A 24,411-nucleotide genomic window follows, 5' to 3' on the forward strand; every position below is an offset into this window, starting at 1 on the left:
ATCCCCTGTCAGCAAGTGGGGTAAAGTTCCGCGTTTAGCTATGGCTGCCTCCACTGGAGCGGAGAAACTCTCGGTTAAGGACATTTTCCTGAGCATGGAGTACGGGCCGGCCCCGGAGGCTGCCAATATAGCTCAGGTGAGAGCCTGCTGTCTGTGTCTCTCCTGGGGAAGCGCTGAGTGAGCTCCCATATGGGCATTACAGCTCCCACTCACTCTCTCAACTTGCCCTCCCAGGAATGCTACGTGGTATTGCTATGAGGATACTATGGCTGCCCACTTCTTTACTATCTTAAAGTGATACTGACACGAAAAAACAACTTTTTAAAATATGAATCTACATAAAAAGTTGCCTATAGGTCATGTTGATCATTTTTTGCTGATAGGTTTGCTTTTGTAAGTAATTGTTACTTGAAATCCCAAAACCTGACTGTTTTGCCAGCCTGACTGTCCCTTCTCAGCCTGACAGTTACAGCTTCTAATGCTAACGGCCCCCTGCTGGACAAATATGGCAGCCCCCTTATAGAGGAACATGGAGGATCAGATAGGGAATGTAAAAGCTTGGACAAATACTTTTATGGCAAAATTATAAATAGCATGCAAAGGCAATGTTATGACAATGTTATAAAAGGTTTGATTTCTGGTGTCAGTATCACTTTAATATGTATGTTTCTCTGTGTACCATTCAGGCAAGGTCAGCCACGGACAGTGAGTGAGCAGTTTCAGCTGAACTATAACTTACTGCAGCACTGCTTCTGGCATTATAGTTATTAGGGCTAAACATCTGAGCAAAGGATGACTGTTATCTATTACCCAGTGATTACTAGTGGTACTGCCCAGTCTAGTGAGTACTAGTGGTACTGCCCAGTCTAGTGAGTACTAGTGGTACTGCCCAGTCTAGTGAGTACTAGTGGTACTGCCCAGTCTAGTGAGTACTAGTGGTACTGCCCAGTCTAGTGAGTACTAGTGGTACTGCCCAGTCTAGTGAGTACTAGTGGTACTGCCCAGTCTAGTGAGTACTAGTGGTACTGCCCAGTCTAGTGAGTACTAGTGGTACTGCCCAGTCTAGTGAGTACTAGTGGTACTGCCCAGTCTAGTGAGTACTAGTGGTACTGCCCAGTCTAGTGAGTACTAGTGGTACTGCCCAGTCTAGTGAGTACTAGTGGTACTGCCCAGTCTAGTGAGTACTAGTGGTACTGCCTGTCTAGTGAGTACTAGTGGTACTGCCCAGTCTAGTGAGTACTAGTGGTACTGCCCAGTCTAGTGAGTACTAGTGGTACTGCCCAGTCTAGTGAGTACTAGTGGTACTGCCCAGTCTAGTGAGTACTGCCAAAAGTGATTACCAATGGTACTGACCAGTGCATTCATTATTAGTGGTACTAATTACTAATAATTACTGCCCAGTGCTGTAATTACTAGTGGTACTAACTACTGCCCAGTGCAGTGATTACTGGCAGTACTGCCCATAGTGATTACCAGTGGTACTGACCAGTGCTGTTTTTAATTAGTGCCCAGTGTAGTGATTATGCCCATTACTATCTACTGACTTTCTGGGACTACTTTTATTACTGACTACTGCATAGTGCAGTCATTACTGTCAGTTCTAACTACTGCCCAGAGCTCTAGATATTTCCACTGTTAAAAACCACCAAATGAATTGATGCTATTTAGTTCCCAGTGATTACTGTCAGTACTAATTGCTACACAGTGCTGTGATTTATGCCCGTACTATTTGTTTTGTATTGTTATGAGCTAACTCCTGCCTGGGGCAGTGATTACTGGGAGGCCTATCTCAGAATTTGGATCCATTATTTCTTATACATTCTGGAGTCTACTTTTTGTATTTCTATGTTAGATTATATATATATATCCGCAGCTGATAGTTTAGATTTAGATAGTGACCCGATTAAATAGCTTTTTTGGGAAGGATATTCTCATTGCCACCTCTTTGCAGTAACCCAGATATACAGTTCCTGGAAAACTCGCCCCCTGTGCTTGGGTAAGAGACAGAGTGACCTTCCCTTTGTTTGCTGTACAGTACGGACTGCTTGTTAGTAAAGTCAATAGTACAGTGCAAAGGTACCTTCCATGTTTGTATGGATATGTGCTGTATTTGTTAAAGGGATTCCCACAGCAGGCTTGCCAGGAGTTACCTTTTCTAACTAATAAGTGTTTGGATGTCAAAATGCATAGAAGAGGCTCTAAAAAGAGAGGATAATAACAATATAACCTACTTTTGGTGTAAATACTATAATGTTTTTCCTTCATAATTTATGGAATACAGATGAGAGTACTTCATGGGGTCAGGTACCCACAGAATACCTGCAAAGCAGTTGGGTTTCGGGCAGAAAGTCCCTGTTTTTCTGAGAGTGTGGGCAGTCTGCAGATAACCCGTCTGGGTGCCCGGCTAAGGTGCAGGAGTGGTCCCTACCACCCTCCCCGTGGATACCGCAAGTTTTTTCCATCACCCATCTCCATCTCACATAGGCTCCATTTTAATCAGATAATTTACATTTATCCAGGAAACCCCAGGTTGAAAGTATTCTGGGTAACAGGTCCTATACCAGTTTAAGACAGAAATATCCTGTCAACTATAGGTGGGCGAGGGCTGTTGGGGATGGCAGGAGGGAGGAGCTGGCAGGGCACCCTAGATTAACCTGAGAGTCCCATGGCCGAAAAGCATGGCTACCTTTGTACCTAACTGGAAATGCAGACTCAAATAACTAACAAATAATCATTTACTTTGGTCAAGGTCCATACAATAGATAACTTCCATTATCTCCTTATATATGGACATAGGTTGCTATTATATGAGTATTTGTTTTATATATACAGTGGTGTGAAAAACTATTTGCCCCCTTCCTGATTTCTTATTCTTTTGCATGTTTGTCACACTTAAATGTTTCTGCTCATCAAAAACCGTTAACTATTAGTCAAAGATAACATAATTGAACACAAAATGCAGTTTTTAAATGAAGGTTTACGTTATTAAGGGAGAAAAAAAACTCCAAATCTACATGGCCCTGTGTGAAAAAGTGATTGCCCCCCTTGTTAAAAAATAACTTAACTGTGGTTTATCACACCTGAGTTCAATTTCTGTAGTCACCCCCAGGCCTGATTACTGCCACACCTGTTTCAATCAAGAAATCACTTAAGGCTGATGCCACACGTGGCGTTTTTACGCTGCGTTTTTTCTCAGCCTAAAAACGCCGCACAAGCCACACATGGCGTTTTTCAGCCTAGTACTGGTGACGTAAGCAAATCCCGTTGCCATGGTGCTAATAGTGTGAAATAGCAAAAAACGCTGCGTATTTCCGCTAGGTCTGGCAGCTGCCTTTGCGTATCCATAGGAATAGCTTGCTTTGCAAGTACTGGCGTATTTCAGCCAACGCTTGAAAAATCCGTGCTTAGGCGTTTTCTAGCGTATTTCTGCTTTGTGTGGTTTGCTGCGCGTCTTTTCAAGCTATTTCTATGGATGATGATATCAGGCGTTTTTCAGCCGCCGAGAGAATTCGAAAATACGCAGCGTAAAAACGCCACGTGTGGCATCAGCCTAAATAGGAGCTACCTGACACAGAGAAGTAGACCAAAAGCCCCTCAAAAGCTAGACATCATGCCAAGATCCAAAGAAATTCAGGAACAAATGAGAACAAAAGTAATTGAGATTTATCAGTCTGGTAAAGGTTATAAAGCCATTTCTAAAGCTTTGAGACTCCAGCGAACCACAGTGAGAGCCATTGTCCACAAATGGCAAAAACATGGAACAGTGGTGAACCTTCCCAGGAGTGGCCGGCCGACCAAAATTACCCCAAGAGCGCAGAGACAACTCATCCGAGAGGCCACAAAAGACCCCAGGACAACATCTAAAGAACTGCAGGCCTCACTTGCCTCAATTAAGGTCAGTGTTCACGACTCCACCATAAGAAAGAGACTGGGCAAAAACGGCCTGCATGGCAGATTTCCAAGGTGCAAACCACTTTTAAGCAAAAAGAACATTAAGGCTCGTCTCAATTTTGCTAAAAAACATCTCAATGATTGCCAAGACTTTTGGGAAAATACCTTGTGGACCGACAAGACAAAAGTTGAACTTTTTGGAAGGTGCATGTCCCGTTACATCTGGCATAAAAGTAACACAGCATTTCAGAAAAAGAACATCATACCAACAGTAAAATATGGTGGTGGTAGTGTGATGGTCTGGGGTTGTTTTGCTGCTTCAGGACCTGGAAGGCTTGCTGTGATAGATGGAACCATGAATTCTACTGTCTACCAAAAAATCCTGAAGGAGAATGTCCGGCCATCTGTTCGTCAACTCAAGCTGAAGCGATCTTGGGTGCTGCAGCAGGACAATGACCCAAAACACACCAGCAAATCCACCTCTGAATGGCTGAAGAAAAACAAAATGAAGACTGGAGTGGCCTAGTCAAAGTCCTGACCTGAATCCTATTGAGATGTTGTGGCATGACCTTAAAAAGGGGGTTTATGCTAGAAAACCCTCAAATAAAGCTGAATTACAACAATTCTGCAAAGATGAGTGGGCCAAAATTCCTCCAGAGCGCTGTAAAAGACTCGTTGAAGTTATCGCAAATGCTTGATTGCAGTTATTGCTGCTAAGGGTGGCCCAACCAGTTATTAGGTTCAGGGGGCAATTACTTTTTCACACAGGGCCATGTAGGTTTGGATTTTTTTTCTCCCTAAATAATAATAACCCTCATTTAAAAACTGCATTTTGTGTTTACTTGTGTTATCTTTGACTAATAGTTAAATGTGTTTGATGATCAGAAACATTTAAGTGTGACAAACATGCAAAAGAATAAGAAATCAGGAAGGGGGCAAATAGTTTTTCACACCACTGTGTATATATATATATAATTATAATTTATATTCTAATAAAGGTATTGTTTTCTTTACATACATCCTTGAAGTTAGAGAGTACAACATACAGGTATGGGACCCCTTATCTGGAAACCCATTATCCAGAAAGCTCCGAATTACAGAAAGCCTGTCTCCCATAGACTCCAATTTAATCAAATAATTTAGAATTTTAAAACTGATTTCCTTTTTCTCTGTAATAATAAAACAGTACCTGTACTTGATCCCAACTAAGATATAATTACCCCTTATTGGGGGCAGACCAGTCCTATTGGGTTTAATTAATGTTTTATTGTTTTTTAGTAGACTTAAGGTATGGAGATCCAAATTACGGAAAAAACCCTTATCCGGAATACCCTTGGTCCTGTGCATTCTGGATAGCAGGTCCTATACCTGTATTTAGTACTGATGCAGATATTGTTTTCTCTCCCATGTACTTTAGTTTCCTGTGACAGAAGAGTATTTATAATTGAGACTTCTTAGTGCTCACCAAAGGATTTTTTCCCCTACTACAATGGCAGCTGCCAAAGTATCTTCTGTTTATTGTGTTTAAAGGAGAAGTAAACCTACTTAACCAACATAGGGTCCAACATGGCCCTTTCCTGGAGCACTATCTGTGGTGGTACAACAGCAAAAAACATAAGGTGTAGCGTCTCACTATTTAAAAAAAAGAACCCCCCCACCCCTGCCACTGTCTTGTTTCATTAATTTAAAAACCTCCCCTATATCTTTAATTTATGTCATTGCTTGATGCCTGGATGCATTTTGCCACTTGAATATTCTTTGACCCTTTTGCTTCCCTCTAGGCTTGGCTTGATTCCCATCAGCGCAGCTTTGGACATTTTATTGATGGCAAATGGTTAAAGCCCGAAGGCCGGAAGACATATACCACCAAGAACCCAGCTACAGGTAATTTTATGTGGGCTCACAGATGCTGTTTTCTTTCTTTGCAGAAAGAAGTGTTTTGCAGAACACTCATGTCATTTTGTTCTCAATGATATCTTTAGAACTTATGAACTCAGAAGGGCAGATTCATTTTATACACAAAGGATAAGTAAACCTTTAAATAAATGAATATAAAATCAATGAGAGTGCTATTCTAAAGACTTTTGCAATTACATTGATTTTTTAAGATACATGAGGGAAATATGTACTGTTAATACGAATGAATTCTGTTACAGCAGCGCCACCTGCTGGTCAGTTTCCAACTGTGATCCAGTTGAGGAAGTTGTCAGGAGAAAGAAAGAGGGCCAGTCTAATGTTCCTCTGTTTAGAAATAACATCCCTAAACAGGGAAACATCACAACAGGCCTCTTAAGGTTGCCATACACGCACCGATAATATTGTACGAAACCTCGTTTCGTACGATATTCGGTGCGTGTACGGTATGTCGGCGAGTCGACCGATATCGCAGGAAGCTGCTGATATCGGCTGACTCGCCGATCGGACCAGTTTGAAAATTTTGATCAGGCGCCATAGAAGGCGTCTGACCAAAATCTCCCTTCAGCGCTGAATCGGCAGAAGGAGGTAGAAATCCTATTGTTTCTACCTCCTTACCTGCCGATTCAGCCCTGAATGGTGTGTGGCACATCTGACGATGTTTTGTGCGACCATCGTCAGATCGCCACGTGTATGGCCAGCTTTACTTTCACCTTTGACAACTTTCTTGACTGGATCGCAGGTTTGAAACTGACCAGCAGGTGGCGCTGTTATAACAAAATTAATTCATATTAACAGTACAGTAAGTTGCAAAACTGCTTAGAATAGCACTGTCATCAATTTTACATTCACTTATTTTAAAGGTTTACTTATCCTATAAGGTATATATTATAATATTTATATGGATAAGGATATGGGTATAGAAGTAAAGTGTCAGTGCGATTCCAAAATATGGAATGCGATGTGGGAAATTAGGACAGTAAATTAGGACATGACTTTAAGACTAGACTTAAGAATCACATTTCTCTATATTTTAGGAGAAGCTCTGGCCAGCACAGTCCAAGGAGAGGAGGAGGATGTGGAGACTGCAGTTAAAGCTGCACGGAAAGCCTTTGAGTCCTGGAGCAAGCTTCCTTGCCATGTCCGAGCCCGCTACCTGTACAGGTCAGACAGGACTTTTTGTCTCTCCCCCAGCTCAGAAAAAGCTGAGAAATGGCAGTCTAATGTGTTAATGTAGAGCTGGCCCCTAGGCAGATAACATTTGGCAATTGGAGCAAGCAAACTAGCGCAACATCTGAGACAACTTCTGAACAGAATCACCTTGGAATTTAGCAGGTTCCTATGAAACATTTTGCGAAGCTGTTAAGATGATGATCAGGTTGGTGGGTTTAAGTTGTCAGTCACAGCTCCCAGAGTGATCAGTCATTCAGGCAACTTCCATTACACCATGTCTGGCCTTATACTGATCAGTTTGGGCCACTACATGTGTTAACTGTGTTGCTGTTTGTCTGCTGATTTGACTTTTGAGGTAACAGGGGGATCAGCCTTTGTTTTAGCAGTCTAACTGGCTTGTTAAAGCCAGTGGCAAATTAATTAAGCCAGAAGTTATGTTCTTTTAGTAGTCTTTTCACGATTGCTAGGGGACGTTCCTTGCGTCAGTAAATAAGCTTTTGACGTTCTGTCCAGCCCTTGCCTAGAGAAAACAGCAAGGGAATTCCTGTTACACGATGATATCTGAGCAATTCTACATTAAGTTATGAAAGTAGGTATATGTGCCTGTTAACTTGCACTCTTTAGGCCATTCTTTGGCCTCATATTTTTTGACTGCAACTAGCAGGTCAGTCGTGCTGTTTTTCAGTTTAATATGCCAAATTGCTGACTAATGAGTTTTTTACACCAGGGAAATCATTAACTGACACATACTTCCAGGGCTATTGAAAATAGCTCTAATACAAGTGATCCAGGGACCGGTCCAATTGCCATCTTGGAGTCAGGAAGGACGTGTGTCTTTTTTTCAACGTAACTTACTGTGTTGCAAAGTATTTCCTTGGGGGCAACCAGTGTTAATTAAGCCCACTGCAGAAGCAATACAGTTGTAAACAACAACAATAAACTGGCTGTTGTTTATGCCAAGGTTGGAAACATGTCTGTATCCACTCATGGTGTGTGCTAGAGTTTCAGGTTGATCCACTTTAATCTCAAAATTTCATTCAGGTATGAGACCTGTTTTTGAACAGAACATGGGGTTTTCCAGATAACTCTTTTTGTAATTTGGATCACCATACTTTAAATCTAAGAAAAAAAAATCTTTTTTTTAAGATTTTATTAAAATGAAGTCAATGGGAGGGATCCAATACCTGTACCACATATTTAGTTTATTATCTGTAATTAAAGGGGGTACATCATGAGGCTCAAGATGGCTCCTGCCTTCATTTTGAGACCATCCTATAAAGGCTAAGTAATACCAATCTTGGGTAATTCATTCATGAACGTTCAGTTTATAGGCCAAGGATAAAATAATTTTTTATCCACTAGAGAGCAGCATAAGAAAATCAATGGCAGTGTAGGAAAGAGACAGCTTTAAAGTTTCCCAACAAACTACAGTGGTTTAAAATTTGGTGGTGAGCACAACTTCCTTTTTTTTGCTATAGTTTATACAGGAGCAGTGGCCAGCTCCATTTTGTAGCTCCCACCCTTCCCAGCAAAAGTCAGGTGATCCCAGTGGAGCCAATAAAAGGGTAGGAAAGCACATACTCACTTGACAGCAGCATCTGTATTTGTCCGATGCATTGCCACTGTTTCTAGAATTCAGCTCCGATACCTTTTGAGACCTGTAAAGTTTTTTTTTTGTGTATGTTTGCCTCCCCTTGTTGCAGGCAGATAACAAGTTATTGGACCTCTAATGGGAATTAGAGTTTCCATTTAACAGGAAACTAAGTCTAGAAATTAATTTTGCTACATATCAATATTATATATATATATATTTACTGCACCAGTCTTAAGGTTTAGCAGCCTTTTACAAAGTAATGACCCAGGCCTTCAAAGTTGTCCAGCACAACTCCCAGTTTTATGCTGTGGGCTGCTGCTAAAAAGCTATACTTTGTAGGCCTTGCTTTGTGGCACCTATGCTTTGGGTGTAAGATCAAAGGATGCCCTGGAGACTGACGGCCTCTGAGCGCCTTGAGAATAAATCCAGCCCTGAAGAATATTGGGCATAAAAAATTAATCAGCACATTAGCAGAACGTGTGCTTACATCTGACTTGGAATGCTTATTACTCCATTCTGATGGAAGATGTGAATCTAAATTACGTATTAGCCTTGTGTTACGAATTTCATATTCTATATATACAGTGCATTGTGAGTGGGTCCCTAAGCTCAGGTAAGTGACAGCAGAAAAGATGATGGGGTGGGGGGCTACTGGGGCATCTTTGGGGGCACAGATCTTCCCTGCCTCTGCCCTTGGGTTGCTGCAGAATCCCTAAACATAATGCATTCCTAGCCTGATTTTTTGTTCATGTTTATTTCTTCATTAACATTAAGACACTAAGATCAGTCGCAGGTAATGCAATATTGAACATAAATCCGTTTTATTTCCTCCCCAGCATTGCCCGCACTGTACAGAAACACCAGCGATTACTAAGTGTGATTGAGAGTATGGACAATGGGAAGCCAATCCGTGAGGCTCGGGACTGTGATGTTCCCCTTGTGGTTCGCCATTTCTATCATCATGCTGGCTGGGCACAACTCAGGGACACAGAAATGAATGGGTGGAAGCCCCTTGGTAAGTGTAAAAAAAGTGTGAAATCTTGCCTGCTGAAGATGGCCATACACTCTACAGTTACGATCTTTCCCACAACCACTGGTCGTAGGAAAAATTGTTTATCCACTCTACTCAGTCAGAGCTGAATGGTCAGATATTCAGGTAAAAACATAGGAATTTGTTACCCCTAACTGACGATTCAGCATTAATGTTATGATGTTCAAGCACCTTCAAAGGTGCCAAATCAAATTTTTTAGTCCTGTCTGATTGACTGATACCCAAGGCCTTTATGTATGAATTTTTACTATGTCATTTTCTAGGGTATTTTCTCTGACAGCATATATTTAAGTTGGGGGGAAGAAACCCGATCCCTTATGCCCACACAGAAATGTGTACTGGCAGGCATGGCATCCTACTGTCATTGCGCACACAGGGTAGATTTCATCTCGGAAACAAATTTATACAGGCATATGCTGTACCTTTTGGAGTGGAAGGTAGTGGATTGTCGTTTTCTTCCCTGGCGTAAAATAGTCTAATGTGACATAACCTGTAGGTGTTGAATAAACAAGCCACCCTATTCTTTGTTTTTATCTTTAGGTGTTATTGCTGCTATTGTTCCCTGGAACTTTCCACTCATGTTACTCACCTGGAAGATTTGCCCTGCTCTTGCCATGGGTAAGTGCACAGTTTAATCTCTAAATAGACCTTACCCTGCTTATGGACTTAAGGTCGCCATACATGTGATGATTCACTCATTTGATAAGATCTCCAAACAAGCGGCTCTGTCATGCCATGATGCCATGAGGTGTTCAGTATTGGATTGATCCAATTGCTTGGTTCTCGGTCTAAACAATCAGATCACATTGACAGGATGCAGACCACCTGGGTGAGGACTGCATCGACGAGCCAATAAACATCTGGCCAATATCGGTCAGGCAGGCCGAATGAGGAAATCTGTATGCCCTGTCCTGTGGCTAATAAGGATAGGGCTGTCAAGCACCCCCTGATGCTACTGTCTGCACCTCACACAGGATTTTCTTTATCTGCTGTGAGCTTCAGACCACAGCCAGACTAGGGGGAAGAAGCTGCCTGAATGAGTACAATTGCTATTTTCCCTGGACTGTCATAAATGACCCCTTTTATCGTTTGTTACAAACTCTCCGTTTATGGTATTTTTTCTTGAATTATTCCCACTCTGATTGACTCTAATTCATGGAAACTTTTTAATTTGTTATACTGCAGGCAACACCGTAGTGCTTAAACCAGCTACCTACACACGGCTAACAGCACTGCTACTAGCAGAGATCTGCGCTGAGGCAGGACTTCCACCAGGAGTTTTCAATGTGGTCACGGGCAATGGAGCCTTTGGTGGGAAATTGGCTGACCATCCTGATGTGGACAAAGTAGCATTTACTGGTTCTACTGAGGTAACATAAAGTACATATATGTTTAGGAAGTAACTATACTGCTGAATACTTGTCCACTTGGCTCCTGTAGAATAATTTAAGCTGCTTTCATTTGTATGGACCTTGTCATTGCAGGTTGGACGCACTCTACGTAAAGCAACAGCTGGCACTGGGAAGAAATTATCTCTGGAGCTTGGTGGGAAGTCGCCATTCATTGTATTCGACACATCTGATCTGGATAGTGCTGTAGAAGGGATTGTGGATGCCATCTGGTTCAATCAAGGCCAGGTTGGTAGGACTATAAATAGTATAGCATAGGCATAAGTTATCATATATTCTACTCTAAGATGTCAGGCGTATATTATTTGACACTTGAACAGTCATTAGTTAGATTGGGGGTCCCCAACCTTTTTTACCTGTGACCCACATTCAAATGTAAAAGGAGTTGTAAAGGAACACAAGCTTGAAACAAATTACTGGGGGTGCAATATAAGGGCTGTGGACTGGCAGCCTAAAGGCTCTGTTTGGCAACACCCCATGGTTTTTATGCAACCAAACGTTGCCTCCCAGCCAGGAATTCAAAAATAAGCACCTGCTTTGCGCCCACTGGGAGCAACATCCAAGGGGTTGGTGACATGTTGCTTGTGAGCCTCTGGTTGGGGAACACTGAGAGATGTAGAAAATACTATGAGCAAATTTTTATTGCTTTACTTTGTTCCCCTTTATTAGGTAACAAAGTAAAAAAAACTTGCAGCTAGTATAGTATTTTGATAAAGAAAAATTAAGTGGAAAGTGGCAGTGTGAAACAAATATATACATATACTGCCTGAAGCAGAAAGGTCAGCTGATCTATATCCCTAGTACAGCATTTTCATCCTTTTCCATCCTTGCTAATTAATCTGTATAAAGTAATAAGGAGAAATCACTAACTGACTGCTTTGCATCAGGTTTGCAGCGCCGGGTCTCGGCTTCTTATGCAAGAATCAATCGCTGAAGATTTAATTCGCCGACTGAAGCAGAGGATGTCACATTTGAGGCTGGGAGACAGCCTAGATAAAGCCATAGATGTGGGAGCCCTTGTGGATGAAACACAGAAAAAAACAATTGAAGAGTTTGTGGAAGAAGCCCGAGCAGAGGGAGCCGATGTAAGAACAAATGATATAACATGCCTAGAATAATGTATGCCATCTTCACAGTGTCACATTTCAGCAAATATTGTTATGGCAGAACAATAAACTGGTCCTGTTGTAACAATCTGGAAGGAGGTCCGACTTATGTAAACACCTGACAGGTTGTGATAAATGTTATTTTATTGTCCTCTGTAACTTTTAATGCATTGAATGTTTCATTATTGTACTTTCTCCCACTAACTGTGTGTTCCCCGCTGCAGCCAAATTGCCTGTTGTATTACCATTGTAAAATCACAAGTCAATGACCAGAAAGCAGCACTATTTTCATATCTGTAGTACAATGTTTTACTCTGTGAATATGTTATATTCTTAAAGCTCATTCAGGTGGGATTATGTAAAAATGTGCATAAACATCTGAAAGAATATATTAATCCACAGATTTAAAGGAAGCCATGATAGTCTCTGTCTCATAGCAACTATTTCCCAAACCCTTCTTAGTCGCACAGAGTTATTCACTATCCCTCACCTTTTTCTGTATTAAAAGGATGGATTCTGGGCGGTGCACAGATTATTTGGAAAGCAGAGGGACTTCAAATCAGTCAGTGAGAGTGGTAATCACTCTCTAGGTTTGGATGCACCAAAAAGGATTGCATTCGTAAAGCCAGCAACATGGGCATCTCAGGGCTCACTGCCACCCTGATGTGGGCACGCTGATGTTGCCCCCTGATCCGAGTTTTTAAACTTGAGTGGGTCGAGGGTGTGGCGCATTGCTAATAGCACTCTCTGCACTAGAAGAGCCAAAATTCCAAAGTAACAATCAGAATTTGGCTTTTTAAGTTTTTTTGCAGAGAGAAGAACTTTGCACATTCACCTTACCATTTTGTTTTCTGTCAGTGGGACAAGGGAAATAAAAACAAAAGTTGATTCTCTACTCGTCCTTTTATTAAAAATAATTTTTTTTACCATATTATTTTCATCCAGGTTTTCCAATCACCCGGTCCCATTCCCAAGAAAGGATTGTTCTACCCGCCCACCTTAATCACTGGAGTGAACACCACATCGCGCTGTGTGAGAGAAGAGGTAACAGCCATGTCTGGACTAGGAGTCAAAATAGGCCCTGGCATTATGAGTACACAGGGGCCCAATCTGTCCCCACCAGCCCAATAAATAGTGACTGTCTATGGCATCTTACAGCAGCCCCTCTGGCATTTGCCTGAATCCACAGATTGCCAGTCCGGGCCTGATAACAGCCTGTCCCAGAAAATTTATAGCAGCCTGTACAATCAGGGTCATCTCCTGGTTTGTGTATTATACTTCACAAATATAGGCCAGCTTACTGCTCTTATTACTGATTCTATAGCGTTCTGCTGATAGAATCACAGATTCATACCAACTTACAGGGCATTACTAAGTCAGATATAAGGGATGATAAAGAAACGTGTGCAGAAAGGATATAAATATATGTTCTTAACAGCATGTGAGATGTGGGCACAGGTTGTTTGGAGTTTATTGTTAATATAGCTGTGAGCTTGAGAGATTTATAGACAGAACTGTCATTTTAATCTACTTATTCAAAGCCCTGACTGCAATGTAGATCAAACTAGTTTCAGGGAAAAATAAGCCGATGCAGGATTGGAGTCTGTCAATGGAGATGCCTGTGATATTTCAAAAATCAGGCAGAAAGCTGAAATTCAAAGCAGCAGTGGTTTTAGGGTTGTGCAGAAAGAGCGTTTATTTATTCTTTATAAATGCTTGTGTAGGTTCACTTGCATTCACACCTAGTAATATTTTGTTAAAGGAGAAATTACCATTTAAAACAAGTGAATGTAAAATTGATGAGAGTGGAGTGCTATTTAAGTGGTTGGCATTGACCTATTCCAAGATATTGGCAATCCCCCGACAGTACAATTATCACTTAGTTATGGCATTGAACTCTCTGGAAGGTACTTACTATTCTGCCCCCACCTTTTAATTTTTCAGTACTTGGCCAGAAGTTTTTGGAATCTTTTTGTTTGTAGTTTAAAGGGAAACTAGAGAACAAAACTGATTTTTTTTTTTTTTAAAATTTGGATGCTTACTAATTTATTAATATAGAAATGAAAGGGACTATTCATAGGTACCTTGCAATTTATATGCATTATTTTTTTTTTTTTTTTTTTGTTTCAGAGCTATTTCAGTTTTTATTAATTGCAAACATAATATATTTTGTAACAACAGTGCCACCTGCTGTTCTTGTTTACTTATCCTATAACTTTATCTTCTCAGCACATTCCATGTCAGCTCTGCCTCAGGAAATCTGAGCTTCCATTATCCTTCTAGTCCAATATTTATGATTTTAACCCCCCATAAATGATAACTCCTTGAACTGCATTTAATTTGCTTTTCCTTCCTGCACAACTGCCCTGTTGATAGTGCTGTTGATGTGCCACTTTTGGCCCCATGATCCAATTAGATGAATGCGATGCATTCCACTCTCTGTAATATTATATACATTAACCTGTAAATACACGTCATGTTTTACAGGTCTATTCAGTTCTATGCAATTTTATGTTCTATTGGTCTGTGTTCAAGGCATTGTGTCTGAGCTGACATAGTAATATCAGACATATGATGGACTCCATATTACATTGCATACACTTTCAGGCCTGTACTGGGATACAAAATAGGCCCTGGCATTTCAAGTACAGAGAAACCCAAACAGCCCCCACCAGCCCATTAAATAGTGACTGTCTATGGCATCTTACAGCAGCCCCTCTGGCATTTGCCTGAATCCACAGATTGCCAGTCTGGGCCTGTCCACCTTCAGTACAGGTGCCAAACTCTTAATGCTGTTTAGCCAAAGCACTTAACTGTAGAACTGTGCTACAGATAGAAAAGTGCAAGCATTAACACAAATTTTAACAAAAGCTTCACTGCACATAAACATATCTATATTTTCCCCCCTTTTCTAGATTTTTGGACCAGTCTTGGTTGCAATGACATTTCGCACGGCAAAAGAAGCAATAGCCCTGGGGAACAATACTCCATATGGACTGGCTGCAAGTGTCTGGACAGAAAACCTCCCCTTAGCACTGGAGGTTGCTATAAGGTAACAACAAAGTGTTAAAATGTTCATATTCAGTGAGCCTGGCTTATTTTAAAAACATGTATAGAACCCTTGGAAAACTAAAGATTTGAAATAAGTGAATGTTTGAAATTAGTGAATACTATTCTAAGCACTATTGCAAATAGCATTCATTGAGGGTATGAAGGGAAATATATACTTTAAATATGAATGAATGTTATTACACTAGCGCCACCTGCTGATCAGTTTCCAACCGTAATCCAGTCGAGGAAGAAAGAGGGTTGTGCTGATGTTCTTCTGGTTAGGACAAACATTTTACACCTCTCATGGCTTTTCTAACCAGAAGAACACAGACCCAGCCCTCTTTCTTTCTCCTGACAACTTACTCGACTGGATCATGGTCAGAAACTGACCAGCAGGTGGCACTGTTGTGGAAAAAATCATTCATATTAACAGTACATATTTCCTTTACTTTAAATCTTGGAATCTTAAAAAAAATGTAAATTGCTTAGAATAGCACTCTCATTAATTTTACATTCACTTATTTTTTTTTTTTTTTTCAAAGGTGTTTATTTATGCATTTGTAACATAGAACAACATGAACATTCATTCACTTATTTTAAAGGTTTACTTTAACCTTTAAATAAGTCAAATGTAAAAAAAAATTATATTTACAAGATACAAAGATGGCGTTGCTAACATGTACCATAGGTATGGTTTTATACAAGTGCAGACCAAAATCCAACTATCACTTTCAGCTAATAGAACTGTTTGTGATTTGTCCCTTTTGTCTTCTTTCTCAGTATAAAGGCAGGCACAGTGTGGGTGAATGGACACAACATGTTTGACGCAGCTGCTGGATTTGGCGGTTATAAAGAAAGTGGATTTGGCCGTGATGGGGGTAAGGAGGTAAGATATTCTCTCAAAAATGAATCTACATTCATATCATGAATACAACAAACAGGTCCCCAGAAATAGATTTCTTACCGAGGGTTGGAGTAAACACGATGCAAACCACTGTAGTACATGCATTAGTTGACATACTGAATGCTTTATAAGTGAAATCCCTACACATAACAGTTGCAGCACACACACTGTGATTGTCAGACTAATAGCAGGAATAACTGGAACTAACAGGGAACCCAGTGATGCTACTCTCTAGGCCCCTCCAGAGTCAGAATTTCACTGGCCCATGTATGGAGCCCTCTCCACAGCCTTCCCTACCTATATATGGCAGTCAGCTTTAGATTGGCAGAGCATGTGTCCGTGGTTTCCCTAGTGTAATAACAACCCGATTCCAATTTGCGTCAGTGACTTTGCATGCCCAGCTCATTCCAGCATGATGGCGTATGGTGAAAAAAATGAGTACAGTTTAGGTCAGTTTTTATAGATAATACAGTTCTGTATAATTGTGTTTGATAAGAGATGTGACCAGGCTGTCAGCTCTGTGCATATCTATTGCACACACGTTTTTATTCCAGCAGAGGGAGATCTCGTTCCACAGCAGAGCAAGCAGGACAGCTTTACAGCTGTGGGGCAAAGAAAAAGCATCTTATGGTTTATAGGAAAATGAAGCCAACAGTCATTTTTCATCAGATCATTTGTGGCTTATTATTTGACATAGACTTCCTCTAGAAAAGCATAGGCTGAACATGCTTGTGGGAAACATTGTTTCACATTTGTTCATAGTAAGTTAAAGAATGGCCAATTCTTAGCAACCTTCTAATTAGTCTCCATTTTTTTTAATAGTTTGAACTATTTGCCTTCTTCTTCTTTCCAGCTTTCAAATGGGTATCACTGACCCCAGCAGCCCATACACTATTGCTCTGTGAGGCTACAATTTTATTATTATGTTTTTATTATTTATCTTCCTGTTCAGTCCCTCTCCTGTTCATATTCCAGTCTCTCATTTAAACTACTGCCTGGTTGCTAGGGTAATTTGGACCCAAGTAACCAGATAGCTGCTGATATGCCAAACTGGAGAGCTGCTGAACCAAAATCTAAATCTTTCAAAAATCACAAATAATAAAAAAAATGAAGACAAATTGCAAATTGTCTCAGACATTGTCTCTACAATGTTGAATCTGCATCATACTTAAAAGTTAATTTAAAGGTAAACAACCCCTTTAAATAGGCGTAGGTTAGCGGGCAGTTAATATTGGGCAACTCTCAATAGCTTGTTACATATGCCTGTTTAGTTAAATGATTTCTTCCTTTTACCTTTATTCTTCCTGTGGCCCCACGTTGCACAGGTGATCAGGGGTGGGCTATTGCTGACTGCTGTCAATTACCATACAAAGACTTTTATCCTGTGCTTTATCCAGGGACTGTATGAATATGTGAGGCCATCTTGGGAGAGCAGGCCCCAACCTAACCCAGGCGAAGTGAACTACAAAACGTTTGCTGCCTCATATGGGGCTGACTTACCCCCTATTCCAGGGCAGAAGGATATCCAGCCATCTGTTATCCGACTCCAGGACAGCCAGATCCCCAGGTACATGTTTATATTATACATTGTAGTTTTTGTAGCCATGTGATATTCCAGCTAGGGGCTTTTACTGAACTACATATCTAAGATAGAAGTATTGTTCTTGAATGGGGATAGAAAAGGTTCCAAAAGTGTCAGCATAAGTCTTCTCTTTCTGGGAAGCACAACTGTGAAGGAAGGAAAGGAAAAACCATTCCCGGGATTTCTGCAGTGGACTTGCCCTCTACATTGTTTTATTTGGCAACCAGCATTCCTGTAACTATCTACAGTCCTACATCTGGCATCTTCAGATTGTGCCTTTATGTTCCTGTCTTTTAGATTACAAAGGTGAAAATCACAAAGCCAACACGCCAAAGTATGCTGCTGAGTATATATAAAGTATATTTAGAGTGTATGCTCAGTTTCTCTTTATTTGTAGCTAATTGACCAGTTCCCAGTTGTTTAAAGAAACCATAATGCAAAAAATGAAAGTGTTTAAAAGTAATTAAAATATAATTTACTGTTGCCCTGCACGGGTAAAAATAGTGTGTTTGCCTCAGAAAGGCTACTATAGTTTATATAAATAAGCTGCCATGTACCCATGGGGGCAGCCATTCAAAGGAGAAAAGGCACAGGTTACATAACCGATAAGCCCTGTAATATACAATGGTGTTTTACAGAGATTTTCTGTTATCTGCTATGGAACCTATGCCATTTAGCCCTATTTATATTTGAATGGCTGCCCCCATAGATACACAGCAGCTTTGTTAAATTGGTGGTTCACCTTTGAGGTAACACTTAGTATGTTCTAGTATGTTTATTTCCTAGCAACTTTGCAATTGGTCTTCATTATTTATTTTATATAGTATGGTTAAGTTATTTATTTTCCTCTTCTACCTCTTTCCAGCTTTGAAATGGGGGCCCCTGACCCTAGCAGCCAAATAACTGTTGGTCTGTGAGGGTAACATTTTATTGTTACTTTTACCTTTTCTACTTATCTACCTATTCAGGCCCTCTACTATTTATATTCTAGACTCTCATTCAAACCACTGCCTAGTTACTAAAGAAAATAAAACCCTAGCAACCAGATAGCTGCTAAAATGCCAAAATCAATAGCTGCTAAGCAAAAAACATAAATTAAAAATGATGACCAATTGCAAATTGCCTCAGAATGTCATTTTCTATATAATACTTCAGGTTAATTTAAAGGTGAACTATGCCTTTGATATAAACTATTACCACTGCAGGGTAACAGTACATTATATTTGACTTATTCTGATACATTTTTGGTGCTACTGTTCCTTTAAGGCAGTGATCCCTAACCAGTAGCTCGTGAGTAACAGGTTGCCCCCCCCAACCCCTTGGATGTTGCGCTCAGTGCCCCCAAACCAGGTAGTTATTTTTGAATTCCTGACTTGGGGGCAAGTTTTGGTTGAATAAAAACAAGATTTCCTACCAAATAAATAATAAATAAGCTGATAGTGTGCATAGAGGCCCCTAATAGCCAATCTTGGCCCTATTTTGGCTCCTACATGAACTTTTATGATGCTTGTGTTGCTCTCCAAGTCTTTTTACATTTGACTGTGACTCACGAGTAAGAAAGGTTGGGGACCCCTGCTTTAAGGTGTAAGTCACAAATCCTGTACTAACGTTATATAATATTATTTGTTGTACTTTACGTGCTTAAAAGCACAGCCCTGACAATAGTCTCTACTATACACTCACCAATCGGCACGTGTGCGGTACAGCTTGCCTGGGTGATTGCTGGTCAGGAATGTATTTTTATGCTTTCCCTTTCAGTGTCGACAGGACCTACAAGCTGTATTATGCTGGAGCCCAGAAGCGCCCCGATGGAATGTACTCTCGGCCAATCTGTGGACCAGATGGGACAGTAGCAGCTTATGTCTCTGATAGCAACAGAAAAGATGTCCGCAATGCAGTGGAAGCTGCACACAAAGCTGCTCCAGGGTAAAGATGGGGGTAGTGAGCTACATCTGGGGTGCTAGGGAGCCTAGGGATTTCATTTTAGCCTTACTTAGTAACCACTATTGCCTCAGTGGCAGAAGATTAAAGGAAAAGTATAAGCCTTTCCTTTTAACCTGCAGCACATTTATCAAGGAGTCACAATGTGATATTTCATGCAATACTTTGGGCTACCGTCTGTGGCAAGTGGCAGGGCTCTGACTTTTTAGTCCATGAAGTGGCTCCATGAGACTCCCATCATCCTCTGTTTTCTTGAGTAGCTGCATGTTTTGTAATTTAAAGTAGAATTTAGGCTTCTAAACCAAAATGTTAAACAACCCCATGTAACACAGAAACCCTTAATATACCTATCACTGTAATCTGTTCCTTCAAAGAGTAAGAATAAATACCATTTTTATATGCTGAAATCCTGTTGCAAAACAGTTCTTCTCTTTCTGTATCATTTTTAATCCTGGCAGGGGAGGAGGGACTAAAACATTGATGTTACAAATTGTAACAACGTCTCCACAGTTTACAGACAGCATGCAGGAACTACATAACCCATAATGCATTGTAATGTGATGTTCCTTATTGACATCATGTGTGCAGGGAATTGGGGGATTTGGAGGATGCAGGCTGAAGGCAGGACAGCTTTTTACATTGCTGATTGGTTTGATTTGTCAAATTGGCCATTGACAGAAATGACAACATTTCTTGAGACTGAACCTTTGCATTTCTAGGTGGGGGAAAAGGGCAGCACACAACAGAGCACAGATTGTGTACTACATGGCCGAAAACCTTGAGCTGCGAAGAGATGAGGTGGCGCAGAGACTGAGCACCCTGACGGGGCAATCCAAGGAGAAGGCTTTGCAGGAAGTAGATCTGAGCATCCAAAGGTTGTTCTACTGGGGAGCATATTGTGATAAATATGGAGGCACTGTTCAGGTAAGAACTAGTGTCAGACTAGAAAGCCTAAGAATGGAAGGGTTGCCACCAGTATCAAAACCAAAAAAACCATAAATAAGCCAAGATCCAATAGAGTTTTGCTCAAGGTTTCTTGCTACTTGAATGAGCCTTAACTCTGTTTAACCATGAATAATTGTATCTGTTTATAGGAAACGTTGCTGTATGGGGCCACTGTTATGATTCGGGAACCTGTCGGTGTGGTGGGCATTACTTGTCCAGATGAATATCCTCTTCTGAGTTTCGTCAGCCTCTTTGCTCCAGCTATTGTTCGTGGAAATGCGGTGGTCATGATACCAAGCGAGAAGTTCCCTCTGCCAGCCTTAGATTTCTACCAGGTAATTGTTTCCATTGGTCAGAAATGATAGGAGGAGGCTTATTGTTCCTAGGTGCAACAAATGTAAGACTAAGGGGGGTCAAAGATTGCCTTAATGATGCCACCCTTGCCAAGTGAGCTTCAGACAGCATTTACAGATCTAGTGCTTGTAGAATAATGATATTTTATTTATATTCTTGTTTGTATATTATAGGTGTTCGATACATCAGACCTTCCCGGAGGAGTCGTGAACCTTCTCACAGGAGGACGTGATCACTTAGCCAAGTACTTGGTGGAGCATCAAGATGTCCAGGCCATGTGGTACTTTGGCTCTGAGCAGGTATGGATTATATACTATGTATATAAATGGCACGCCAGTCGCAGGCAGTGTGAAAATGAACAGAATTGTGTATATTGAGCAGCAGTATATATGAGACACCACACCACACTTTTGTGAACGTGACACAGACATGCCAGCCTTGCTAAGCCAGCTACATGCTTTAATATGTGTTTATCATCCTCTGCCATTTTAAAAAAAAAGTTTGCCATTCATTTAAAAGGGGTTGTTGTATTCCAGCCTCACATTCAAATCACTGTCTGATTGCTAGGGTAAATAAGACCGTAGCAACCAGATAGCTGCTGGAATACAAAACTGGAGAGCTGCTGAACAAAACGCTAAATAACTAAAACAGAAAAAATGGCTTCCTTTGGGTGTAGACTATGAAAATCAAAAGTTTATTTCACTTATACCTTCTCTGACTGGATCTGCCCCTGTTCTTTCCAATTAAAAAGGGAATATTATGTATATAGTCATATCTATATAGTGATATCTAGTTATATGGGGATTTTTTTTTAGTTTAGAAATGTTGGATTTAAGAAAAATAAATCAATCCCATTTCTTATATAAGCATTGGCCTGTCTAACCACTATCTCTTTAACAAGGGGCAAATGCTATTCTTTGTTTAGGAATAACAAAAAAACACCATTATTTTTTTTTTTCCTGCCTACAGGGTTCTAAATTTGTTGAATGGTCTTCAGCCGAGAACTGTAAGCGAACGTGGGTGAACTACGGCCATGCGAGGGATTGGGAAGATGCGCAGCAGGGAGCAGGGGAAGAGTTCCTGTACCAAGCTACTCAGTGTAAAAATATCTGGATTCCCATGGGGGAAATCTTTGCCAATTAACACTGATGAAAGCCTCTTTTACGAGTTATAAGATTATATCTTATTTAGTAATTACAAGGGATCAGTGTAGGATGGGGCTCATTAAATTCATGTGCAAATTGTGTGTATTCAAACACAAGCCTTAACCAGTCTCACATCTGTTTTTGCTTCTTGCACTTACATCAGTACAACGGTTGAGATTACTGGTTGCGACATGTTAAGTACACTAAGGTGCAAGAATTGCCCTAAATTAACAGTAGTTTGAAAAGTGTTACTTGCAGGGGTCCCTTTGCTCATTCACACACATCTACCTAGCACTTAATGAATTACACACATATGCAGAGTTCTGCATGCACATACAGGGCTGTCATCAGGGGAGATACAGGGGGAAAGGTCAGGGGCCCTAAGAGACATGAAGGTCCAATTGGTGGGCTGCAGCCAGGTTTAGGCTTTCTCCATAGACTGCAATGACAGCACCTCTAGTGCATTGTTCTTATGGTATGGTCCACAGAGCAAACAATATGGCATCTGCCATTTATTCAGTGTGCCTACATGCAAAGGAAAGTTCTGCCTATGTTTTACCCTCATACGTTACATTTCAGGAAAAACCTACGAACCATTATCAATATTTATAAACAGTATGTTGGCTCTTTAACTGCCAAATATTACTTTACTTGTTAAGTAATCACAGTGCCTTTAAATGCCCCTCAGGACATCAGAATAATAATAATAATGTACTGTATTGCAGCGGTGGCTACCAGAACATTACCCTCAAACTGCTGCGGCCGTGGTGCTATATATCAACTGTAACAATATGGGGACACTTGCATTTCAATAAATTCATATATTGCTCATGACGTGGTATTATTATTATTATTACATTTTTCTATTGAGTAACAGTTACAACAAGTAGTTCAGTAAATGCCTGTGGTGTCACGGAGCTAGACAGAGCACTGGTGTGTTCATTGTTTAGCGTGTAGAAGTCGGAATTTCCCTCAGGGGATTTGCACTCCCTTTGGAAGTACTGATAGAAAGTTTATTACACAACTGCTTCTGCTTCATTACAGTCCAATACAAGGAACCATTATTGCAATTTTACTAGCAGGATGTGGCATCCATAGTCTGAGCACAGCACAGTGTGCATTGTGTTGTATTGCTAGTTGGGCAGTTTTTTTTGCATGTTGTGTGCTTAAAGGGATACGGTCATGATTTTTATGGGGTACGTTTTATTTCTAAATTACACTGGTTACATAGCAAATAATTCACTTTACCATTTTAAATTATATTCTTGAACCATCTCAACCAGAAGGAGCCAGCAATACACATTAGAACTGCTTTCAGGTAACCTATTGTTTCTCCTACTCCCATGTAACTGGAGGAGTCCCAAGCCGGACTTGGATTTTTTTTACTATTGAGTGCTATTCTGATACCTACTGGGAGCTGCTATCTTGCCCCCTTCCCATTGTTCTGCTGATTGGCTGCTGGGAGGGGGGGGGATATCGCTCCAACTTGCAGCTCAGCAGTAAAGTGTGACTGAAGTTTATCAGAGCACATGTCACATGGCTGTGGAACCCTGGGAAATGAAGAATAGCTAGCCCATGTGAAATTTAAAAATTAAATATACGAAATCTGTGTTTTCCCATGACAGTTACTCTGTACAGCCCAATTACTCTGTACAGCCCTCAGAATAATATACCTTTCTCCCTGCATCCAGATGTATTTTATTTCTCTATTACAAGTAACTGAACAGCAGTTGTTTTACTTAGTTCCTTGTCTAATATGAAGCTCCGCTCCTTTTGCTTTCTGGGCCCTTTGTCTCTCTCCGACTATTATGACCTCAAAGAGGTGCCTACTGGCAATGAGCACCTAGTTATATCGGAATAGACAGGACTCAGGTGTGAGTGGCAGTGCTACCGGTAATGGAGCAGCACTCACGTGCCTGATATACAGTGGCTTGCAAAAGTATTTGGCCCCCTTGAACTTTTCCACATTTTGTCACATTACAGCCACAAACATGAATCAATTTTATTGGAATTCCACGTGAAAGACCAATACAAAGTGGTGTACACGTGAGAAGTGGAACGAAAATCATACATGATTCCAAACATTTTTTACAAATAAATAACTGCAAAGTGGGGTGTGTGTAATTATTCAGCCCCCTGAGTCAATACTTTGTAGAAGCACCTTTTGCTGCAATTCCAGCTGCCAGGCTTTTAGGGTATGTCTCTACCAGCTTTGCACATCTACAGACTGAAATCCTTGCCCATTCTTCTTTGCAAAACAGCTCCAGCTCAGTCAGATTAGATGGACAGCGTTTGTGAACAGCAGTTTTCAGATCTTGCCACAGATTCTCCATTGGATTTAGATCTGGACT

General features: G+C 40.7%; 2 protein-coding genes across 3 annotated transcripts in view; one reads left to right on the forward strand and one right to left on the reverse strand.

The window, feature by feature from the left end:
* aldh16a1 (aldehyde dehydrogenase 16 family member A1) lies at positions 1-22,891 on the forward strand. Its single transcript, NM_001045624.1, is given in 17 exon segments — positions 1-136; positions 5,673-5,775; positions 6,843-6,969; positions 9,409-9,587; positions 10,164-10,241; positions 10,809-10,993; positions 11,108-11,260; positions 11,920-12,117; positions 13,084-13,182; positions 15,054-15,190; positions 15,970-16,075; positions 17,491-17,660; positions 19,434-19,601; positions 20,336-20,540; positions 20,711-20,896; positions 21,089-21,214; positions 21,885-22,891. Coding segments are annotated over 17 exon segments (2,490 nt in total). The 5' UTR covers positions 1-40; the 3' UTR covers positions 22,059-22,891.
* pih1d1 (PIH1 domain containing 1) overlaps positions 1-24,411 on the reverse strand; it is a 506,577-nt gene that overhangs the window by 19,503 nt on the left and 462,663 nt on the right. The gene's annotated exons all lie outside the window — the stretch shown is intronic.

The sequence above is a fragment of the Xenopus tropicalis genome, chromosome 7 (assembly GCF_000004195.4).
Source record: "Xenopus tropicalis strain Nigerian chromosome 7, UCB_Xtro_10.0, whole genome shotgun sequence".
NCBI lineage: Eukaryota > Metazoa > Chordata > Amphibia > Anura > Pipidae > Xenopus > Xenopus tropicalis.